At 54.0% G+C, this 18,909-nt stretch overlaps 1 protein-coding gene across 2 annotated transcripts in view; it reads right to left on the bottom strand.

The window, feature by feature from the left end:
* Window positions 1-18,603, bottom strand: part of LRRC20 (leucine rich repeat containing 20) — an 80,723-nt gene extending 62,120 nt beyond the window's left edge. The window contains exons 1-2 of one of the 2 annotated variants that reach the window (XM_058543267.1): window positions 18,542-18,603; window positions 12,524-12,668 (exon numbers count right to left, since the gene is read on the bottom strand). In XM_058543267.1, the coding sequence (XP_058399250.1) occupies window positions 12,524-12,605 (82 nt within the window). In that variant the 5' untranslated portion in view covers window positions 12,606-12,668; window positions 18,542-18,603. Of the gene's footprint in view, window positions 1-12,523; window positions 12,669-18,541 lie in introns of those variants that run through there. The other variant, XM_058543266.1, reaches the window with a different exon arrangement.
* Window positions 18,604-18,909: the final 306 nt, after the last annotated feature.

The raw sequence follows: 18,909 nt of genomic DNA, 5'->3' as shown, positions 1-18,909 counted from the left end.
TGGAGAGCTCCTGGAGGGCAGGGATTAGGTCCTACTGAGGCAGGTGGCATATTATAGGGGCACAGGGGCCAACAGACTCAAGTGCAAAATCCAGCACAAGATTTGCCGGCTGTGAGAACCCAGGCAAACCACTGCAGCTCACGGTGCCTTAGTTTCCCCTTCTATGAGGGACATGAAAACTCCACCTGTCCAGAGGTCTTGGGAAAATCAGATGCAAGCACTCACTTGACAACACTTCCTGAGGACCCAGGACATGCTGGCGCTATCCAGGGACACGGGGGCCAGCAAGACAGAGCCCCTGACCTCAAGGGGCTGACACCCGAGTGTGGGGAGAAGAGCGGTAAATACGAGACAAATGCCTGAAAGGATGTCAAGTAGTGATACTGCTCTCAAGAAAACAAAGTGGTGTAATGGGAGAGCAGGTAACTGAGGTGGGCGCAGGGGCAACCCTCACTAGGGCGGTCAGGGAGGGCTTCTTGGAGGAAGTGACATTTAGCTGAGACAAGGGTAAAAAGGAGAAGGGCATGCAAAGATCTGGGCAGAAATACCAGCAAGTGCCGGGCCTCACAGGCTGCCTGCCAGAGCTCAGTAATTAGCTCCCTCCTCCTCTTCCCACCTCCCCACCTTCCGCAGAGCGTCACACACGGAATACACATCTGCTGAAATGAACTCGACAGAATAAGGAATCCTGGGGATAAACTGGTGCACAAAAAAATGTGTCTTAGCAAAACGCAGGCAACCAGGATGAAGCAGATGCCAATTAAAAAGCTTTTAAATTCAACCTCGTCTTCGAAGATAAGGACCTTTTGCAGCACCTGTCTCTCAGAACAAGCCACAATTTTCTAACCTCTGAAGGAAAGCAGACATCACTCGTCTCAGTCTTTGTCACCACATTTACAGCTCGGAGATTGTCGGGGCTCCGTTCCAGAATGACCGGCTTTGCCAGGCCCCTCCGACATGCACCTCCGTCCCCGGCTGCCTCGGCAGCCCAGAGCCATGTTTGCATTTCTGGAAGTATTTGATTTTAATAAACTCCCCAGCCTCGCTAAATCACCTCCCCAAGATTAACACTATCATACTCAAGCAATGCAAGCTTTTGATGCCACAAAATTATCAATTTGGTTATCTTTCTGAGGCAGAACATTTTCATTCTTCTGCCAACACAGATTTTGTGAAGCTGCATAATTATCCAAGTGATTTCCAAGAATATTCCGCCTTCTAAAAAATGCCGCTTCAAGTGCGCGTGACACGTAGGGCAGCCAGGCAGGCGGGGGTCAGCGCTGGAGGGAGGGGGAAGGAAGTACTGGGGCTGTCAGGGACCCCAGAATCAGGGTGGGGGCCGAGACAGACAGGGTCCCTCTGGGGCAGCAGCACTCGTGTGGAAATCTCCATTTCTAGCTGCCTATGCCAGTATTTCCAGGCCCCTTGCTATGCACTTCTTCAGGGGTGTCCCTCGGGGACCCCAACTCATCAGAATCCTCTTATCCACCCCAAACAGCCCAGACTTCCCTATTTCTGTTATGTCATGAGGAGGTTTCAAACTGCACGCCCCCTACAACCAATCAGCAGCCTACCGCCATCCACAGCCTCTCCTTCCTCACGTGTCTCCTCCCACTGGCCCCACTCAGGACAAGGCCACCCCAGCACAGGCCTGGCACGTGGAAGGGGCCTCTTCCCTGGTTTCCCTTCCGCGGGTCTCACATCCATCCTACGCCCAGCGGTGATCCCCCTAACCCTCACCTGGATCATGTCATTCCCTGCTCAGAAACTGCCAGGGGCTCCCCACTGCTGCCCCAAGGCAGCTCAGGCCCCCAGTTAACTCACTGAACTCAGAAGCTGAGCGTGACTCTGGTGTTTGAAGCTACCACACGGGTTTGCTATTCACAAGCCAGCGACTTCACCCGGTTTCCAACCAGCAACAGTCTACTCCGTGCTGTTGGTTAACACGGGGGTAAGAACATGGACTCGGCAGCTGGAGTGCCTGGGTTCACATCCCCTCCCTTGCGGAAGTTGTTTTGCCTTTCTGGGCCTCAGTTTCCTCCTCTGGAAATTGGGGACAATAATAGCAGCTGCCTCATATGGCTGAGTGACGATTAAATCAGGGGGTTGTTGTGAGGACTCAGTGAGACAGCTTAGCACACAGGGTACTAAATAAGAGCGCACTCATTATTATTCCTGGGGCATTTTGACTCAGGTGATTTTCACTTTTCAGGCTATCTTTACAATCTAACCCCTGTGTAAGATAGGACTTCCCTGCAGAAACTACTTAAGGCGACACTCGGGGCCCTCTGAGATCTGAAGCCAACCTCCACCTCCCCTCCTGCCTCAGCTCCCTTTACTCTTGTGTGTCACAGCCTTGCTCCTCCCGTCACAAGCACCGGCTTGTAGGCTGCTCACCCCTCTGCTCACACAGACCCCCTCACCTACAATGCCCTGTCCATCACTCCCGTCCCACACCTACGCCCCTAAACCTGCTCCATCCTCCAAGGTCCAGCTACAACGCCACCTCTTCCAGGCAGCCCCCTTAGCATGATGCTGCACCAGCGCCCAGTGTGGACACGGCTCAGGACAGGAGAGGCAGAACTCATCCTCATGTAGTTCGCTCTATGTTCTGCAAATAGTTCACAACCCAGGAGATCGCTTGCTGCCCAGGCCTGTCTCCAGAGCTTGCGGCATCTCCACAAGTCACTGTGCCATCCAGGTCTCAGTCTCCTCCTGTGCAGGGAACTCACCTCCCACTGGGCTTCCCCGGAGACTCCCAGGGTGGGACTCGTTCTCACAGCTGGGGCCATTTCTGCAGACCGAAGAATGAGACGGGGGCGAGAAATAAGGCGAGAAGGCTGAGTGATCTGTAACCACGACATGAAGGAATTCGTCCACCCACGCAACAAGTGCATTCTGAGCACCGACGCTGTGTCAGACAGCGTTGCAACGACGGGGACTCAAGGAACAGGTCGGCTGTGCCTGAGGTCGCCCATCACTGACTCCCACTCTTATCCTCCCTCCCTCCAGAATTCTGTCCACGGTGGGGCTGGAATGAGGGCAGGAGGGGCTCATGGCCATCGGAGCTTCTAAAGCTCTAGAAGGGGACTCAGGGACACCCCCCAACAGAGAGAACTGGGCCACAACCATAGGGCTTTGGGGTCCTCTTCCACTACTGCTATAAACGGAAAAAGCCTCAGGACGCCAGCTAACCATCCTCATCCCCAGCAATTCTAGAGTTAGCCAGTGTAACCCCAAAGGGCCTCAGAACCACTCTAGTTCCATAAGACACTGCCAGGGAGGAAGGGACCAGGGGACAGAGGGAGGAAGCCCGGCTTCTCACTGTTCACCCTTTGGCCCTCGTGCTTTGTGCACAATACACGTGTAATGGCTATTGTTTTTAAACTGAAACATATACAGTTTTAATCGTATTCCTCAGAGTGCACAGGCCCAGGCTGGAGCCATAGAACAATTTTTCTCTCTCTCTCTCTATCCCAAAAGCTGCCTTCCAATACTGAGCTGCTCTCTTTCCCTCCACGGCCCCTTCTGTACCTGAGGCTTGGGGTCCAGACAGGCCCCCACTGAGCCCATGCCAACCTGCGGCACAAAGAGGCAACACCAGACGAGGGCATGGTGAGAAAGGTTTGCAGAAACCCCCACCCAGCCCTCTCCTGGCCTGCCTGAACAGCGAGCTCAGTGCCAGCCACCTGGACACACGGTCTGTGTCCGCTTCTCTGGGGCAGTCCACAAGCAGCCAGAACGCCACAGGCGCCCCGGGCAGGGCTGACACCAATCACTCACCTTGGAAATGAGAAGGCGCCCCAGGCCCAGGCCCTGCATTTCTGCACCACAGGCCGCCGCGCTGTGCCAACTCGGTGCCAGGGAAGCCCTCGGCTCTCTGGAAGCTCTATTGATTTTCCTTTTCAAACTGGTTATTTGCCTCCAAATAATATTTTCACACACTGCCCCCCCCCGGGCCTCACCTCCACCCCTTTCTCTGTGCAGACACATCCTGCCTACAAAAGACCTCCTGATCCCCCATAGCCTGCTCTCTCCAGAATCCAAGGGCCAGAAAACTCAAGAAAAGCAAGATCAAACTCAAGAAAGGGAAAGAAAGGTTCATGACAACAGTTAGGACAGTGGCCACCTCTGGGGGTGGGGAAGCTTCTGGAGATTCTGGTAATGTTCCATGTCTAGACTGGATGGTAGTTACACGAGTATTTGTTTTATAAAAATCTACTGAACTAAGTGTATATGGTTTTACGGACTTTCCTACGTGTGTATAAATTTTCACAGCTTTTTTTTTTTCAGGAAAATGATTGGGTGAAGGTGACTTAGAAAAGGTCAGGAAGCCTCTGCAAAGAAGAAACATTTAGGCTGAACCTTAACATATGAGAAGGGCCCAGCCAAATGAAGAACAGGGAATAGCATGTGCAAAGGCCCTGAGGTTGGAAAGGGCTCAGCAGTTGAAGAAACTAAAAAGCATCCAATCTTGCTGGACGTAACAGGAGAAGCCCCAAGCGGCTCAAAGTGCAGTGGGAGAAGGCGGATGTCAGTCATCCCCAGCTTTGTGGTACAAGCCTGGGTTTCATTCTCTGTGCAAAGGGAAGCCAATGATGGTTTCGCACAGAGAGAATTACAAAAGGTCAGGGCCGGAGTCCCGCATTTCACAGACAGGAAACTGGCCCCGCAGTTGGGGTTAGGGTGAGGTCCAGAACCCCAGCTTCCTGATTTCTGGATCAGAGCCCTTCCCACAAACAGAGCTTCCATCTTCATCTCAGCTCACCAACCAAACTCTACTCAGCTTCAGTCCTGCCCTGGCTGAGCTGACCGCACTGGACAACAGGCTCAACAACTTACAGGAGTGGCCTCCTAGAGCAGTGGTTCTCGGTGGGGGCAGTTTTGCCCCAGGGGACACCTGGCAGTGCCTGGAGACAAATGTAGTTGTCACAGCTGGGGGGAGGATGGCAGGGGGTATTAGCAGCATGTGGTAGGTAGAGGCCAGGGATGCTGCTCAACATCCTATGATGCATGGGGAGAGCCCCCAGGAAAGAATGTCCAGCCCCTAAGTCAAGAGTGCCAAGACTGAGAAACACCAGCCTAGGCACACGAAGGCTTCATTTCAATAAGTACTGAGCCCTCAAGAGAGAAAAGCTCTCTGCTAAGGGGCGTAGAGGAGAAAACAGGGTTGGTTCTTAGCCTCCCAGGACCCCCCAGAGAGACCATGAAGAGAGATGTGGTTTTGGGCAGAGTCTTCTGGTCACCCCCCTCACATCGCGCTGAGTAGGAAGCGGAGCTGGGAGAGCAGCAGGGGGCTGGCTGTGGGTACCACTGTCCCCCTCCCCGGCTGGCAGACTCTCGGCCTGCTTCGCCAGTTGAGAGGCAGGGAGCCGAGGACGGCAGAGCTGAGGCTGCCAGCCCTCATGGCGAACAGACAGGCGGCCCCGGCCGGGCAGAGGGCTGCCCTGCGAGAGGCCGTCCCTCCTCCATGCCTTCTGAGCTGACCTGTGCCTGCTGACACTCAGGACTCCCCGACCAGGAGCATCACAGTAGAACATACACCCCTCGTCCGCACCCGCACCAGCCCCCGGGGCTCTGGGCCAGGAAGTGCAGGCCGACAAGCCCCTCCTGGGGCTGAGACCACTACCACATCAGGCCAGGAAAACTGCTTCCGCCACAGGCCCAGGCTGCTTCCCTCCCTCAGGGGGTATGTGCGGGAGTATAAGAGTATGTGTGTGTGTGTGTCTGCCTCCCCCTGCAGACTGGGCACTCCTGGGGCACGGAGTTCTCCAGGTGGGCTACACACAGCAGGTGCTCAACGTGTGTTTGTTGAAAAAGGAGCCAGGGGTGGTGTCTGACCCAAGGGAAGAGATTATTCTGATTTGGTGAGCATATATTAAGTGCTTCCTGAATACTGCGGTTCCTAAGTACCCATGCTCAAGGAAAGGCCTGCAAAATCAGATCCCTGTGGGAGGCAGCTAGGAACCAAACACAGGGTCGAGCTGGGCCGAGAGTGGAAGCCCGCGTCAGGACCTGAGCGCTCACACCCAGCAACAGCCAGGTCAAGTCTCAGTCTCAGCTGCCTGTCACCTGGCTGGCTGGTGACAGGGCGCCATCTGCTGGTGAGTACAGAAGGAGAAAAGCACTTGGCCAAAGTGGGGGTGAGCCTGGGAGGGAGGGGAAGGAGGAAAGGGGGAGACACATCCTTCTCTCACCAGCCTTGGTCTCCCCACTTGATTATCTCACAGGTCCCAGCCCAGTTGCTCAGCTCCCCGGGGATGGATCATATCCACGTTCACATTCATCCTCTCTCGCTCGCTCTCTCACATACACACACAGAATCCAGAGGCCTGCCCAGACAACGCCTCTCCCTGACCAACCCACCAGAACCCACGATGAGAAGGAAGTTCCAGATTGTAAACTGTAGGCCCATGGTTCTCAAAATTAAAGGCAGGGAAGAATCATATTAATGCAGATCACACTCCCACCCTTGGAGATTCCACTTTTAAAGCTCTATAGGGAGGTCCATGTATGCAAACAGAAGCAGCCCATGGGGCTGTCCCCACCTTCTCTTTACTATCTGAGACGTCTTAAATGACCAGGCAGATATTGGCCGCTGATTGTTTGCCTCCTTTTCAAGGATCAGGGCGGGCCGGCTGTGGTTCCAAAATGGTGTGAGAGGAGAGGCAAACCCAAAGGGGACGGAGGGAGCTCTGAGTTCTCCCTACATCTCCCTCCAGCCCTCAATGCGGGCAGCGGGGCACATGGGGAAAGGCAGGGCTACTCTACACAGAGCTGTGACGAACCTCGCTCCACCTCCGGACAGCTGTGTCACCAGCAGGTCACTCACCCTCAGCCTCAGCTCCAGTATTTATAAAACGGGGAAACTCCTACTCCAAAAGCAACACGGCAGAGGAGACAGCTGAACAACCTCGGGCTACCAAACACTTAGAAACACCGGATAAAAAAGTTCCGTGCCTTAGTTTCTTCATCTGTAAAATGGGGATATTAATATCACCTCTGTCATAAAGTTGTTGTGAGGGTTACATGAGTCAAAACCAGTAAAATGTTGACCACATGCCTGGTGCTTAACAAGAGCAAGCCCCAGCAGTCAGAAACAGAGAGGAATTTCAAAGACAGTGATGGGCAGGTACTGATGCATTGCTGGCCAGGGCTGGTGTGACGGACAGGCTGCGTAACCAGGGACTTAGGTTTAAAGGCCCAGAAGGGATCAGAAACGCAGCTTTGAGCCTGCTGGATTGAGGAGGGAAGCTGAAACCGAGACACCCGCAGAAAGTTGGGATTCTGCAGGACTACCTTCAGTGAAAGAGTGAACTAGGGATAAAATCCACTTTTTGATCATTAGAAAGCTGTTTTATCTTTGCCTGGGCACTGACCTAAAAAAGAAAAAAAAAATCTCCCCTAAGATTCTGAAATCACAGGCCTGCCCGCACTTGGGTTTGAAGTTTGAATATTCACTTCCCTTAAGGTCCAGAAATCCCTAGGGCTGAGAAATTAACAAACACGTGTTTCTTGGCTGGTCACACTCAGGCATCTGCCTGAAACAAACACGCAACCCCTCTGGAGGACGCAGCCCCTCCACCCAGGATTACAGATAAAGCTCCACCAGACAAGAGTGTAGGGTCTGAAATTACGTAAAATCCACCCAGAACGATCCACTGTGAGCAAGAGTCAACAGGAACAGCAGACTTGGACCCCTAGGAACTTCCTCTTACAGAAGCAGTAGTAAAAATTAAAAAACAAATATAGTCAAATGATTAATGAAATAGAGTTAAAAACATAAAGGAACAAGACATTATTCCCTTGAATCTTTTTTTTTTAGCAAAAGGTAAAACATTTATTGGATCTGAAGAGAACCCAGAGTATACTAAATTAGATTTTCAAAAGAACCAAATAGAACTCTTGAAAATAAAAAATATAGCCTTAAAAATGAAAACTCAATGGATGGATTCAACAGCAGATCAAATACAAATGAAGCAGCAAATAGTGAAATTGAAGGCAGATCTGAGGAAATTTCTCAGACTATAGCAGAGAGATGAAGAAAAAGAAAATACACTAAAGCAATGGAGGCCCAGAATTGAAAATGCAAGAGGAATTCCAAGAAAAGAGACTGGAAGGATGCGGGATAGCAACATGCCATGAGCTAAAGGCTGAGAATTTTCATGAAAAGAACACAGACAGGAATCCTCAGACAAAAGACCATAGAAAGGATGAAAAGAGATATCAAACCTCCGCGCCCAGCATGGCAGCCTGATCCACAGCAGGCCCCAGACAAACGCTGGTTCCTTTCCTTCCCAGCTCACGCTGTCCTTCCTTCTTCCCCTCTTGGCCTCAATGCCCCTGTCCCGGCCAGCCACGCCCTCCCGTCCCACACTCTCCCAGGCCTTTTCAAATCCTGCTCCTCTGCCATAATGATCAGTTTTTAAGTCATCCCCAAAGACCCAGGAGCCTTGTCCCTGGAGAGGAGTGGGGTGCAGGCAGTCTGGCCTGATGGTCCACTGGCCGGACATGCTGTCATCCAAGGCCAGGGGGGGAAGGGTGAGGTCAGACAGAGGCCCCTCGGGGGTACGAGGACCAGGAGACACGAGGCCTTTACAAAGAGAAAGAACTAACGTGGGGAGACGGTGGTGGATGGTGAGGAGAGCCTGGTTCAGGGGAGGGGAGGCTCAGTACAGTGAAGAGTTCCTGACTCTTTGCAAGCTCATTCGAAAAGTCTAGAAGATGATGCTGAGTGGGGGTGAGGGGCTGGAGGAAAGTGGCTTCAACTCAAGCTGAGCGGTAGACCAGGGGCCAGGTGGAAAGGAGCCCACTTCTTGGAGGATGAAGAGGCCTGGAGTGGGCAACAAGGGCTGGGAACCAAAGGTCAGGTTGCAGGAGGCACAAGCCTGGCTCCCGAGAGCACCCACAAGTGCCTGGGGGCACGTGAGTGATGCTGCCAGGGTCAGCCACCTGGGTGAGGTGAGCGCCAGCCTGGAACGGAGCTTTGCCAGCCCAGGCTCTACAGGGACCTCCCACTCTGCAGCGAGACACCTGCCGCTGTGAAGCAGCCACCCCACCTGCACCCCCAGGCCTGTGCACAGGGAGGCAGAGCAGGGAACCCAGCAGAAGGGGGCAAGCCAGGGGAGCTCGTTCCACACCCAGGGGCAGGAGCTCAAGAAGGAGCTCCCCCGTCACTCTCGTCTGTCGTCAGGAAGCAGGGTTTACTTCCACCTTCTATAGCAGCAGGTGGTCCTTTCCCTAAAATCTAGTCTTCTCTACTTACAAGAGTAGTATATTCATTATAGAACTTTCAGAAAATGCAAAATAGTATTTTCTAACATGCATTTGTGTCTTATTTTAGTTCCTTCCAATTTTTTTCTATGTATATACACGTTTAACATAATTAGCATCTTACTGTCTACACAGTTTGGAATCCTTGTTTTTTTCCAGTTCACTTTATACATGAGAGTCTTCATTCAAGCATATAATGAAATTTTATGCACCATTGTTAACAGCTACATAAATTGCATCGTATAGCTATAATGAAAAATTTATTTAAGCAATTTTCTGATGCTGGTTTTTTAGGCTGCTTCAGGCTATTTGCTATTCTACACGAGAACCGTACTGGGTTACCTCACCTATCTTTCAAGACCCACTTCAACTCCCACCTCCTCCAGAAAGCCTTCCTGGACTACTTCCAACACCCAGCAACATCTCCCACCTCCAAAATGTGACCACCTGTGGTCCATCCAACATGGCTCAGCATGGAACCCGGGTGTCACTGCCCTCTGTCTCACAGTGGTGGGCTGGTCTCAGGTCCAGAACTCTATTGCCCTCAGCACCTTGCACACAGCAGGTGCTCAATATGTGCCGACTGCTCAGACCCCAGACCCCAGACCCCTCAGATTGCATGAGCCTGACGAGCTCCACTGGCCAAGGGGGCAGGGTTTCAGGACCCTACACTGGCCTCATCTGACATTTTGCTTCTTCTCTGGGCACTGAAGAGGTGAAAAGGCCCCTACCATTCAGCCCTAACTTTAAAGACCCAGTCACCTCTATGTGCAAGTCTCGAGTTTTGGCCAAGACCACCAAGGCTAAAGGGTCCAACTCCTCTCCCAAGTTGACTAGAGCTTTGCTGTGCTCATGGCCCTGGCGACCAGCAACCATCCACCCCCGCCCCAGGACAGCAGGGTGGGGAGAGGGCCAGACAGTCAAGGTTCCAATCCCAGGCTCTGTGGTGGCCAGACAGAGTGGCCAGAGGCCTGCTTGGGTCTTTCGGTGGGCATGGCCCCGGGCAGTGCAGAGGAGCTGGCTGCAGCACCCCACCCCAGACGCCCTGCACACTTCACCCCAGGCAAGGCGTCCATCTTCAGTTCACACGATCTCCACCTGGCCTGCGGAGGTAATGGAGTTTGCACTCTCTGGTCCACAGACCTTGAAGTCTAGACTCAACAGGGCCTTCCAGGCTGTCCACCTGCCGGGCACCATCCCTCATCACCTCCCCCAGGCCACGGGCAACTCTGTAGCAGCTTCTCCTCTGACTCCGTGCCGCCCCCCACTGCCTGGGAGACCGCCCCCTTCCTGCTGCCTTGGAAATCCTCTCTCCAACAGCACCCTCCCAGGAGGTCACAACTCTGCTCTCCCTCCTCTGCTGCCCTCCACCCCTGCCCCCTTCACACATCTGGAGGAGACTGAGCGCATGTGTCCCTCTCCCCTGTGACATTTTAAGGTAGGGGGAGGTTATTCACCGCAGAGAATTGTCGATTTGCACTGAACTCCCCATTTGAAGGCAGCGTGTAAAGACACCCAGCCAGGTGCCTGCTGACACCTAGAGGAGGTGTGTTTGTGACACAGGATGGGAGGGACTCAGGCACCTCCGGCCCTTGGAGATGAGAATAAATTAAAAATAATAGCTGCCATTTATTGAGCTACCTACATGCCAAGCACCTGACAGACATCACAATTACTCCTAATCACCTTGATGAGGTAGGCACAATTACCATCTACATTTTATAGATGAAGAAACCAAGGCTCAGAGAGGTTAAGCAACCTGCTAAGGTAGCAACTTAGTAGGTGGCAGAGCAGGGATTCTAATCCCGGCCATGTTACTGGTGGAGAGCCTTGAACACTGGGGTGAGTACAACCGTATTAGAGACCAGGCAGGTTTCCAGAATTCCTTTTCTGAGGGCCCACAGCTGTCAGCTCACCAGAAACTTCCCTCCAAAACCAATGCCTATCTTCAAGTATGTTTGCTGATGGAGGAGATGCTTCTCTCACTTTAGCTCAGTCCAGCAAACACCTCCCTGTGCTTACAAAGTGCCTGACAGTGCCCTGGCTCCTAGGAAGTGGGGGACAAGAGACAAAAGATGGATCCCTGCCCTCTAGGGACACTCAACGGGTGGTACAGAGAAGGAAGGGGACAAGGGGTAGATGGGGTAGGGCTGAGGGCTTCCTGGAAGAGATGGTGGCCAAGCTCATCTTGAAGGCTGAGTGTCCCTCCACTTTCTGGGCCACGACCCCCTGCCCCAGGAGCCTCAGACACATCTGACCAAAGGCTGCTCATAGAAAGGCTCTCCCTTTCCAGTCTCTGGGTCTTTGCTCAGGCAGTAACCTCCATGGAAATGCTCCTTCATGAGACAGACAGACACACACACACACAACCCCATCTGCCCGGGAAATTCCTCTCCGTGCGCCAAAAGCCCACCTAAGATCCCACCCTGACCCCCTGCACAATCATCCCCAAGGTGGACTATGCTCCCCTCCTCTGGGTTCCCACAGAATGCCTGCGGCTCTAAGGTGGCGCTTACATTCCAGAGCGGGAGACGCACATGCACGCATGCACACACACGCACTGTATCCCTTGCTAACCCTTGCACACGGCAGATAGTCAATAACAGCTGTTGAATTCAATTAAATGGGATGATTTGCTTAAATGCATTGAGTCTCGGGGTAACTACAGAATAAAATGCTATGACCAATTCAAAGCAAAAAATATATACGAGACAATTCAAGTAAAACTGTGGAGTGAAAGGGGCCTCCTGGCTGGGTGACCTGAGAGAAGCCCACTTTGCGTTCAACCCTCCATCTCCTCCTCATCTGAAGACCCATCATGCCTGGTGGGTATCACCCATCACAGGGAGGCTGTGAGGACTCAATAAGGCAACAGTCATGGGGCACGTGCACAGGGCCTGGTACCTGGGGCTGCTAGGCAGTGCCAGCTCTCATCCCCTGGGCCAAGGGCACATACACACTCGGAGTCACCAGCAGCCCAGGGCAGGCAGACAGGCTCCGGGTGGCTGGAACCCCTCACTCTGTAGTTTTCAAACATCTCTGACTACGACCCACGGTAAGAAATATGCCTTACACTGGGACCCGGTGCACACAAGCTAAACACAGCTGCGCGAGACATCCGTGAAACACTTCTCATGGCGAGGGGCGCACACTGATATTATCTCTTCCATCTTTTCTATCGCATTTCTAAACTGATATCGCAAACCACGTACAGGGCGCCCTGCAGTTGGAAAGCCCCGCCCTCACTCACCCAAGGTGTCGGAGCCGCTCTCCACCGTCTCGTTGACCTTCCTCGCAACTCTGGCCACAGCCTCACCCATCTTCTTCAGCATGCAGACAAGGGTCTTCTGCTGCCAGCCACCAGGCCGGTCTGCTGCTCAAAAGGGGACCTGGGCCTAGGGAAGACACAGGGCTGTGAAGCACCAGACCACCAGCCTGGGCCCCACCCCTGAATCCACCCTCCCAGGGGACCCAGGCTGCAAGGAAGACTGCAGGGAGGGCCCCAGGCCACTCACCTCCTCCCGAGAGGCCCAGAGCCCAGGCCACATCCAGCTCGGCCTTCACAGTGTCCGATGTGCCCATCAGAGGCTGGGGGCCCAGCCCTATCAGTTTCCCAGGAGGATTGACACGTGTGACCTCATCTGACCTGGGCCAGGGCCCGAATGAGTGGTTGGGCGGGTGTGAGGACTCAAAGTGTGTGCTGGCCTGTGATTCACTTAACAGGGGGAGCAGTGGGGAGGAGGCAGGGCGCAGCCAACTGCAGGAGACAGACACTTGACCCTCCACCCCATAGCCTTGGAGCTGGCGCCCGGTCCACAACCCCTAGGACAGCTCCTCCAGCTCCCCTTTGCCCACCCACCTCTGCCAGGCTCCTCATGCATGCCAGGAAGTGGGGACACAAGGGCAAATGAAAGGTAGCCCTGCCTGGTCAGAGCTCAGTCTGGCAGGTGGGTGGTCTCAATATGGAGGGAAGGTTACAGTTTTAGCCTGCAGACCTGACTGTCAGCCTGACGCTGAGTTTATCTGCAAGACCCCAAGGGAACGGGGGGTGGGGTAGAGAAACGAGAGATGGCAAGTTGGATCACTCGGGGAGAAGAGGCTTAAAGAAGGGTGAGGAACACAATCAAAATTATTAGGTGTTAAAGACATAAGGGACTCGCCAACTCCCTGTTTATTACAGAGAAGAAAACGGAGGCATACGGAGGGACTAAATGACCTGGCCAAGGTCAAAGGGAATAAGTGGCAGTAATCCAGCCAGCCCAGCTGCATGCCCAGTGCTCACTCCTTTACAAAAGTCACCCACACCACCGGCAGCAGCATCCCACGGAGAGAACAAACTTGAGGCCAAGGTCAGCGCCCTTCTCTGCCCCGGATCCCAACCCCTGCTTCACCGACAGCTCAAGGAGCTCTAATGAACGCCCTCGGAGGGTCAAGCGCAGAATAACGTGAAGGGCAGAGAGAAGAGGGTGAGGGTGGTGCTCGGAGCTGCTAACAGATACCAGGAGAAAATCCACATGTGCTCAACCGGACAGACTGGGCAGGCGAGGCCGAGCGGGCTGACCAAGCCCACCATCTGCTCAGGGGAGAGTTTAGTGGTGAGTTCCGTGTGTGTGTGTGTGTGTGTGTGTGTGTGTGTGTGTGTGTGTGTGTGTGTGTGTGTGTGCATCTCCCCAAGGAGGCTGACATGGGAAGTTTGAGACCACGGTGCAGGGGGGAAAGACTGCTTTTCGAAGACAGGCCTAAAGCCTAACTCTGCTATTTATTAGCTGAGAAGCTGTGGGAGAGATTCTTAACTACTCCAAGCCCCAGTTTCTTCATCTGAGAAGGACATCTAGTAATAGCCCTCTCGCTGGGTTCATATGAGGATTGAATAAAATATATATACCTTTCTAGCCCAAGGCCCAGGACATGTAGGTACTCAATAAATCCTAGTTGAAAGGATAAAGCAGTACATGTGCAGACACGACACCAGCATCTAATCCCAGCTTCATATCCACGTGACTTTGAACAAACAACTCAGTGGAACTCATCTTTGAGGAATAAGTAGAATATCCATCTGTCTACCTCCAGGAAGTCTTCCCTCATTGCCCCAGCCCTCAGTGTTCTCTCCTCCCTCTGAGTTTCAGTAGCACTCAATGCCTTAGCACAAGCCATTTGGGTTGTTTATGAACTTTTTTAAACATGCATACTTGTCTCCCCAGTCGTCCTGAGGGCAGCTTAGGGCAGGGAGCAGATCTGTGTTGTGCTTTGCCCCTGCACTTTACACCATACACTGAAAACAGATGCTCAGTTAGTATCCCCCAGTGGTAGTGATGATGATCAACAGCCACCATTTGGGTTTCAAATCTAAATACAAGTCAACTCATTCTTACAACAAATCTAAGACACTGTCTAAATGAGAAGGGTCATAAATTCAAATACGTAACAGTGCCAGGTGGGCAACCTGCATAAGGTGGGCCAGGGTAGGACAGTAGGGAGTAGTGAGAACTATGGCAAACTGGACCCAACACCTTCATCGTGCTACTTTTAAGACTACTCCCCTGGGCCAGCCTTGGTGGCCTAGTGGCTAAATTCGGCATGCTCTGCTTTGGCGGCCCGGGTTCGATTGTGGGGTGTGGACCTACACCACTCGTCTGTCAGTGGCCCTGCTGTGGCAGAGGCTCACATACAAAAACAAGAAGATTGACAGTGGATGTTAGCTCAGGGCGAATCTTCCTCAGCCAAAAAAAAAAAAAAAGACCATTCTCCTAAGCTGAGTCACAGCAATGTTGCTGGAATCTTGGTGACTTACTCTAACCCCTTTAGGAATGGGAATACTGAGGACCCAAGAGGGGAGGTAAATCAGCTAGATGGAAACCAAAACCTAGGTCTCCTAACTCGCAGCCCAGGATTCCTCCTACCATACCATGCTCTCACCTTTCCCCATCTCTAATATTCATCATCAATAATCACAAACATGTATTGAGCATCAATTAGGTATAGGGCATAAGAATGAAGAAAGATGAAAGAAATACAGGAAATAGCTTTGGCTTGTGATTCTGATGAGAAAGAGCTTTCTAAACATCACTGAGGCAACCCTAGCCTCACAGCAGAGTGGACAGGGAAGGTAAATCGCCAAGCTGCCCAGGGTCTGTGCTAACCCTGGTGGGGTCCAGGCTAATTACTTTCAATCAGGCACTATGCCTGCAATTCTACTAGCTGCCACCAGGTGGGGGCGGTGGTGCCTTAGGCCACAGAGCCCATGATGAAAACTAGTCCCAGATTAAAAACCTTACCCCTGGTGGCAAGCTCAGACACCCTATGGTAAGGGTCAGAGGACGGACATCAAGGCAGCAATAGGAGCAACCTGTAAAGTCTGAGCATCAGAGCAATTCACTGGGGGGGGGGGGGTGTCCTTACATTCCTGAGGATGCTCTGGGCACAGCACAGTTGTGCCCTAGACCCCCAAAATGTTCCTGCTGCCTAAAATCACCATCCCCATTAACTGGTTAAAAAACTACCCTCCCTTCCCCTAAAACTACCCCTCCCCCCAAGGGAGAATTCCTTCATAAAGTCCAGCTGACAGTCCCTCTCCCAGGTCAGATGACAAAGGCCTGTCGCTCCAGCACAGGCAGGGCTGTGACAAGGGAGGGTGGCAGGGCCACCTGTGGTAGAAGGCCTAAGATGGAGTAAAAGGCACCCAGAACTGAGGGAAGGACAAACTTGGGATGATGGGAGTCTGGACTGGGTCCCCAAAAGGGCTCTTACAAGGTTGTCCAACTTCACTGACTGCTCCTTGCAGCCCCATCCCAACACTGGGCCTCCTTGACAAAAAAATAGCAAGAATTTATTTAGCATGCAACAGGAGCCTGGAGAGAAGTGGGGGGGGGGGGCTATGAACCCACTTCCGACTGAGGGCAAAGCCCCCTAGCCAGGGCCACCCAATTTGAATCAACCAAAATCAGCATGTCAGCATCATTCTGCCGCCCAATCTCATGCAGCCCCACAAAAAAAATATCACACTGGCCAGTGGGAGCAATCAGCATGCAAGGCAGCCCTCCTGGAATCAGAACCCAACCACAGGGCCCCAAGGCAACCCCATAGGCCCAAGTTCTGGGCTCCGTGAGGCATCTGGTCAACCCCACAGGTAAGGGTGGTGGTGGCAGAAAGTCAGAGTGTCCCAAAGGGGAGAAACAAGAACCACCAGCCCACATGGGTCTGCTCTGGGCTTGGGGCACCCCAATCTGATGGCTCTACTGGTCCCAGCTGCTCCCAAGCACTGGAAGGCGGCCTTAGAAAATTTCAAAGAAAGTGCTCCAAATCCTGGAGACCCTTCAGCACAGGGTCCAAACTCATACTCACACTGCTGCTGTCCCAGCAACATATCCCTCTCCACACATCCCCAACTTCCCTTTCTCAGTGTGCACACAGTCCCGGGAAATGTTCAAATCCAACAAACATCTCCTGGGCATCTTCTATAAGGCCCGCACTGAGGGAGAAATGGTACAGAGGCAAGGCACGGGGCAGAACGAGCTTCCCGTCGGGTAAGACAGACTCTGGGACAAGAGGCAGAATGAGCCCGATGCTGGTAGGGCCTCGACGCCAGGCCCAAGGAGTATGTGTACCCTCTGCCATGAAGGCACATGGCATGGCTGGGAGGAGAGAACAGCGACAGGGGCTAAGCAGAGGTTCCAAAATGATGAGAGAAAGAAGGAAACAGGCAGCCAGGCTGTCCCCAGATCACTGGGCGAGGGGGCTGGAAGCCCTCCTATAAGTCTGGCCTCTGTTTCTCTGCAGGGAACTGTGAAAAGCTTTTTGAGGAGAGCAGCCTAACCCAACCAGAGTTTTGGAAAGTTCTCGGTGTTGTTAACAGTCCTGTTTGTAAAATGGAAATACCACTTTCCTCACTGGGTTGTTTTGAGATGTAAATATTATATAACTTTTAAGGAAGGTCTTTGCAAACTATTAAGCACTTCCCACACTAAGGCATTACCAACAGGTGAGTAAACAAGTACAGACAGTAAGTCAGGATATGATAATTTGAAGGCCAGAAAAACAAGTCCTGCTTTGCGAGCGCTGGCAATACTGCCCTCCTGTATCTATAACTTGGTTTCACCTGGATTCAACGCTGGGGGAGGGGTGATTTTTGCCTAAAACCTGACAGCAGCCCCCTGCCACGGCGCCCGCCCTCACCAGTGAGAACTCTACCTTACCTGCAGCCCTGAGATCTGTGCAAAGGAGCTGCTGCGACACCCCGTCCGCACCAGCTGCTCCTATATTTAGTTACTTGTGTGGTCACTTGGGAACTTTAGAGCCTGGCAGCCGCTCCCAAGAGCAACTTGAGCCTCCTGAGCCATGTGTGCATGCTCCCCCCATCGCAGGCTCCAGCGGGTCCTCCGGACCACGCCAAGCGGGAGAGCTGATGGCGAGGTGAGAGGCAGCCGGCTAGATTGGACCCAAGTTGCCCCGAAGGCCCACTCGAAGCCAGAACAAAGTTGACCTACTTTCCCACCCAAGGGAAAGAAGCCCGCTGGGGCGTCAGCGGGACGGCCTGGCGCCTTGTTTTTGAGCCACGGGGTTCGCAGCGTCCTGCGCGGGCTTCCCTATGGGCATCTGAGCATCCTCGGGCTGCGCTTCCCAGCACTGATTGCGGTGGCCAGGCCAGGGCCCCCGCGCCTCGCGCAAGGAGGCCGCCTCACCCGTCTACCCCACCCCCCGGCGTCCGCAGCCAATGGCTCCTCGTCGCCGGCCCTCCGCTCTCGGGGCAGGCGGGGACTGGGGAGAATAAAGTAGGCAGAGGAGAGAACGCAGGTGATCGCGGAGGGCCGGGGACTCCCGCGCTACCCGGAGGCCGAGAGGCACGCTCTGGAGTAGGCGTATGCAGCTCCCCAGAGCGGAAGCAAATCCCGAAAGTGTCGCTTCAGGGACGAAATATACAACGGCCTCTCCCAGCAGGGGCGCCTCCCGCGGGGAATGGAGGCCCACTCGGGACAGATTCCCCGAGCTCCCTATTCCCTGGCAGCGCTGTGCCCACTCCCCCGAGCCAGCCGGGGTCCAGCCGCAGTCTGCAAGCAAGAGCCGGCGCGGCGCCGGGCCCCTTGGCACCGCAGAAGCCGCAGCTGGTGCACCGCTGCTCCTTCCACCGGGTGACCTGGGGGAGGGGAGGGTACGCTGCAGAAACGGGGACACTTCTCTCCCTCTCTCCCCCAGCCCCTCCAGCGCTTAGCCTCAGACTACGTTTACTTTGCGGGGCACGAAGCGTGTCCGGGCCGCTTTCTGCTCCACTTACGGCGACAATGCCTCCTAGCGCCCTGCGCAGCGCAGTCACGCTCCCTCGGCCGCTGGCGGCGCCCCATGCAACAGCGGCGCGTAGGAGCCGGCAGGTAGGGCGCGCGGGGCTGCGGGCTCCGCGCGCACGGCCGCTCGGCAAATCGCGGCGCCGGGATACGCGCCGGGGCGGGAGCAGGCCGCGGGCCCGGGCCGCGCGCAGCCAATCAGCGCGCCGGTCCTCACGCCGCGCCCGGGCGGGGCGCGCGCGGAAAGGCGGCCGCGCGCTCTCGCCCGCAGGGTGGATCCGCTTTGTGTGCGGCTTCTGGAGGGAAAACGCTTGGGAGGGCAGGGATGTAGACGGGAACGTGCAACAAATCCCAGGATCGA

This window comes from Diceros bicornis, chromosome 6, assembly GCF_020826845.1.
Source record: "Diceros bicornis minor isolate mBicDic1 chromosome 6, mDicBic1.mat.cur, whole genome shotgun sequence".
Lineage (NCBI taxonomy): Eukaryota > Metazoa > Chordata > Mammalia > Perissodactyla > Rhinocerotidae > Diceros > Diceros bicornis.
The sequence above is the reverse complement of the archived record's forward strand: the minus strand, read 5'-3'. Positions and strand labels throughout refer to the sequence as shown.